At 40.5% G+C, this 4543-nt stretch overlaps 1 protein-coding gene across 1 annotated transcript; it reads right to left on the minus strand.

Moving 5' to 3' along the window:
- Nucleotides 1-1953: 1953 nt before the first annotated feature.
- On the minus strand, nt 1954-2977 carry LOC131025915 (uncharacterized). The gene is made up of 3 exons (XM_057955693.1): nt 2558-2977; nt 2375-2440; nt 1954-2328 (listed from the first exon to the last, which is right to left on the minus strand). Exons 1-3 carry the CDS (start codon nt 2975-2977, stop codon nt 1954-1956), a joined length of 861 nt encoding a protein of 286 aa, XP_057811676.1.
- Between the last annotated feature and the right edge of the window lie 1566 nt (nt 2978-4543).

The raw sequence follows: 4543 nt of genomic DNA on the forward strand, positions 1-4543 counted from the left end.
GCATGCCTGAACCGCACGACGCCTGTCTCTCACGTTCCGCGTGACACCGCGTGTCCGCTTTGAGCTCTGTTTGCGCCTACAGACTCGTCTCTTCATGTACTTCTCTCCAATATCATCAAAATCAGCCCAATTCGAGTCCAAAACCTATAAAAATAGCACGAACACGGACGAGTAGTCTATTCCACAAAAATATGCAATTTAAACGCTAGACAACTCAACAACTCTATAAAAATCACCCAAAACACTAAATGATAACGCGACATAGGAGTGAAAAATACATGTAAATCAACCTCCCAAACTTAAATCATTGTCCGTCCTCGGGCAAAATAAAGATGAACCAAGAATGAGACACAAGAGCGCAGGGAAAGGTGGACAACATTCTGGCTTCAGATTTGTCAACAAAAAAAAAAACTAACATGCATTTGTATCTCCTATCATCAAGATATCACACTCATGACAAACTTCAAATTATGGTCCTAATGACTATCAATCCTCACCAAAAAGATAAAGAAAATAAGAACTCTCAACTCTCAAGTGTATCAATCAAAATCATGGACGTGTATATGCTCAGTTCAAGCAAAACAAGTACTCAACCATAAGCTTGTCAATTGTCTCACCTCTCCACCACTAAATGTGTGATCCTATAACCAAGATCAAAAACATCTTTATTGAGGGTTGTAATGTAGGCTCTTTGGTAGGGTAGGATATATTTGGCTAAGTGACTAATAGATACGGCTCAATGTAGCACAATCACCAACCTTATAGCATTCTTACTCAATACCATCCCCCACCTCTCATAAAACCAGATTTTTCAATACAAAATCCATCACAACTCATCAATTATTTCTCATGACATTATGACTTTCTAAAGCATCCTTTGTACCCATTTATTTTCCAATTTTTTTTCTCTGTTTTTTTTTCTTTATCTTTTTTTTTCAACAACTTGTAGGGTACTAGGATTTTTCAATCAAGATCAAAGTTCATAATCCATAATCACACATCTCCACAAACCAACTAGCTCCTATCAACAATCTCCAAGCTCCCACCCACGGCTAAATCAAATAAAATAGAAAATAAGGCTCAAAGAGGGCGAACTAGGATCATATATAGTAATATGAAAAATATGGGATATATAAGCTAGCAAAGATGGCCTTCTATCATCTCAAAGTTGTTAAGCACACTTATGTGACCTCGAGGGAGAAATCAAGACAAGTTCTAGTGAGACACATGCATGCTCGAACAATCACTCAAGAATAAAAAATAAGACTGTAAAAATTATGACGGTCAAGGCTCAAATCTCACAGCTTATTTCATTGATTGCAACATCAAAGAGACCATGTTTATCATTCATCAATCATGCTCAATCACAATAATATCAACACAAACACATGCAATTTCACAAGTTTTAAATAGAAATCATCATGAGCTAGTTATCCAACCAATCTCTACACTACTCACATCTTCATCAAGGTAATATCACAGGAATACCACCAAAGCAAGACGAAAAAAAACTCAACGACAAAACAAAAATAACCAAAAGAAACAGTGCACCCACAAAGACACATCCCCCCAAACTTATTCACCACCAAGGAGAATAAGTTTGAAAAGGAATTGTGGGGCACGAAAACAAACAAAAAAAAATGAACAAACCAAAATTGGGTTGCCTGCCAATAAGCGCTATTTTTAACGTTGTTAGCTCGACAAAACAGCAGACTCTTCAAGGAGGCTGGTACAAGCCATGCTGCAACCAGCTACATTCTACTCCACTCTTGCCAGCCATGCCTCCTCCCTTAGACTTCTGATCACCTAGGTCCTGCCAAAAAAAATAATCCTTATTAAATGTATTATGAACATCAACTCTTACATTTTCGAATCTTTAGCTTTCTTGGGCACTTCGTCCTTATAGATGCGGTATGGTCTATAGACAAAGAACGATTGGCTTTCATCATGAACTCACAGCGTGAGCTCTCCTTTCTCCACATCAGTCAAAGCTCTTCCCATTGCAAGGAACGGGCGCCCCAAAATAAGCGGAAGTTTCTTGTCGTCCTCTATGTCCAACACCATAAAGTCGGCAGGGAAAATAAAATCCCCCACCTTCACGAGCATGTTCTCCACCACTCCGAGCGGGTGGGTGACTGATCTATCCGCCATCTGCAGCACCATGGACGTAGGCTTCATCTCCCCAATTGACAACCTCTTAAAGATGGAAAGAGGCATGAGGTTGATACTCACCCCCAAATCGCACAGTGCCTTCTCGAAATGCTGGCCTCCAATAATGCAAGAAATATTGAAACTGCCTAGATCCTTAATCTTCGCAGGCAGTTTCCTCTACAAAATTGCGCTGCATTATTCATTGAGGTTCACGGTCTCAAACTCCGGTCCCCAACTTCTTCTTGCGCGAGACTAGATCCTTGAGGAATTTGGCATACTGCGGCATCTCCTGTAGCATCTCCACCAATGAGATGTTGATGTGAACCTTTTTGAAGATCTCTAAGAACTTGGAGAATTGCTCCTTCACTCTCTATTTCTGATGGCGCTGAGGGAATGGCATAGTTACATTTGCTGGCGATGTAGCTTTCTTTTTCTCATCCTTCTTTGTGCCAGAAACCTCAATAGTGACCTCCTCAGCTTCTTTCTCCATGACCGGCGGTGCACTCTCATCCTTGACCATCTTAGGCCCTTCTTGTGTAGTCCCACTCAACGAGTTGATTATCTTGTAATGACGTTGGGAAAATGGCATCCAACCGGGAGGACGATATAGGGGTGGAACTCGTCGACTTTTCTCATGGTGTTGTTTTGACTCATCTCCCATCTCACAAGATCCATGGCTGCCTTCAGATGTGGCTGCACTTCTCACCCCAATTACCATGCACTGCTCATTCGGGTTCACCTTAGCGTTGTTTAAGAATTTACCCGACTGCTGAAGCTTGTTGATGGCAGTGGTCATTTGACCCATTTGGGTTTCAAACATCTTCATTTGCGTTTCCAAGGCAGTAGTGGTAGCCTCAATCCTCTCTCCATCCTCTCATCCGCCTTGGAGATGAATTTCATCATCAGCTCCTCCATATTTGGCTTCTTCTCTTCATTAATGACTCCATCGGTAACAGAGAAGCTTGGGGGCGGTTGAAGTGCATTATTGGGATTTCCATACGCTAGATTCGGATGTGGGCGCCGTCCTTGCTGAAACTGTTGTCCATTATTGTATCCACCATTCCCATAGTTTTTGCCATTGAGATAATTGGCATCCTCCATCATCATCGGTTCTTCCACAGCTGGTGCACTCTTGGTAGTAGTCAATGCATTTATCTTGGAAGTCAGCTCAGCAATCTGAGTGGCATATAAAGTCAAAGGGTCAGAGCTAGAAACGGCAGCAGCTTTCTTTAGTTGGATTCTTTCAGAAGGCCATTGATAACATGTGGTGGCCATGCTCTCGATAATCTCCATTACTTCAGAACTCCCCTTCTTGAGTAGGGATCCACCTGCAACTGTGTCCATGAACATTCTGGTGCGCTCCTCGCAAGCATTATAGAACATAACTATTTGCGGGCGCTCTTCGAATCCATGGCTCGGACACTTTCTGAGTTTATCCTTATATCTCTCCCAAGTTTCTGCCAGTGTCTCTCCTTCTGTCATAGCTCGGCCTAAGCTAATAATAGTTAAGCCGAGGAAAGTGTGACTGGGGATAGAAGCAAGAAAATGAAAAAGAAAGAGGTTTCGAAAATGATAATTGACCTTCTTAAACAATATTTTACCATAATGTCTGATAATCATAAACAATCACTTTTAACACTCACGAGTAGACAACTTACAATAATACAACGACAAGTTGTCTAAGTGACATAATTCTCGAAGCTATTGGTTTAAAATCTATACAACACATCAATAAAGTAAAGTACATTAAGTGTTGCAGCGGAATAACTCAAGTGCATTACATGTATGAAGACATAAAATCCTGAGCCTGATTTAATACATATACATCAAGACTTTGCTCTGCTCGCTTCCATCTGCATCACATCACAACCTAACCTGCATATTTAGAAACACATGCAGGGCTGAGAACCAAAAAGCACTCAATGGTCATGCCGAAATAACTTTAAATCTTGCTCTTAGAGCTATATATTGAACCTGCCATCTCAAGCATCACACAGGAGTTTTATTTAAATAGCATGTGTATGCAAAAACTGTAAAACTTCTCTGTAATCATCATAACATCATATACGTCTGCAGACAATTAATATGTATGAACCATATCTACGCATCATATAACTCTGAGTGTTGAGAAGTAGGCCTCCTTCTCAAACACGACGACAAGCTAACTCAATGGTTAACTGTCAACTCTGTGCACACAAATCCTGACTCGCTCAGGACCCGAATTTGTTCTTCTATGTAGATGGTATCATACAAATCTCAAATATTGACAAGTCAATAATTTGAATATAAATGCATACACTTAAACTTTTTATAATAAAGTATGCATCTTTACTTCTTGAGTTAGTAAGCCCACCTGATACGCTTAATGAAATAGAAGTCCTTGCTTGTTCAC

This window comes from Salvia miltiorrhiza, chromosome 5 (genome assembly GCF_028751815.1).
Source record: "Salvia miltiorrhiza cultivar Shanhuang (shh) chromosome 5, IMPLAD_Smil_shh, whole genome shotgun sequence".
Classification (NCBI taxonomy): domain Eukaryota; kingdom Viridiplantae; phylum Streptophyta; class Magnoliopsida; order Lamiales; family Lamiaceae; genus Salvia; species Salvia miltiorrhiza.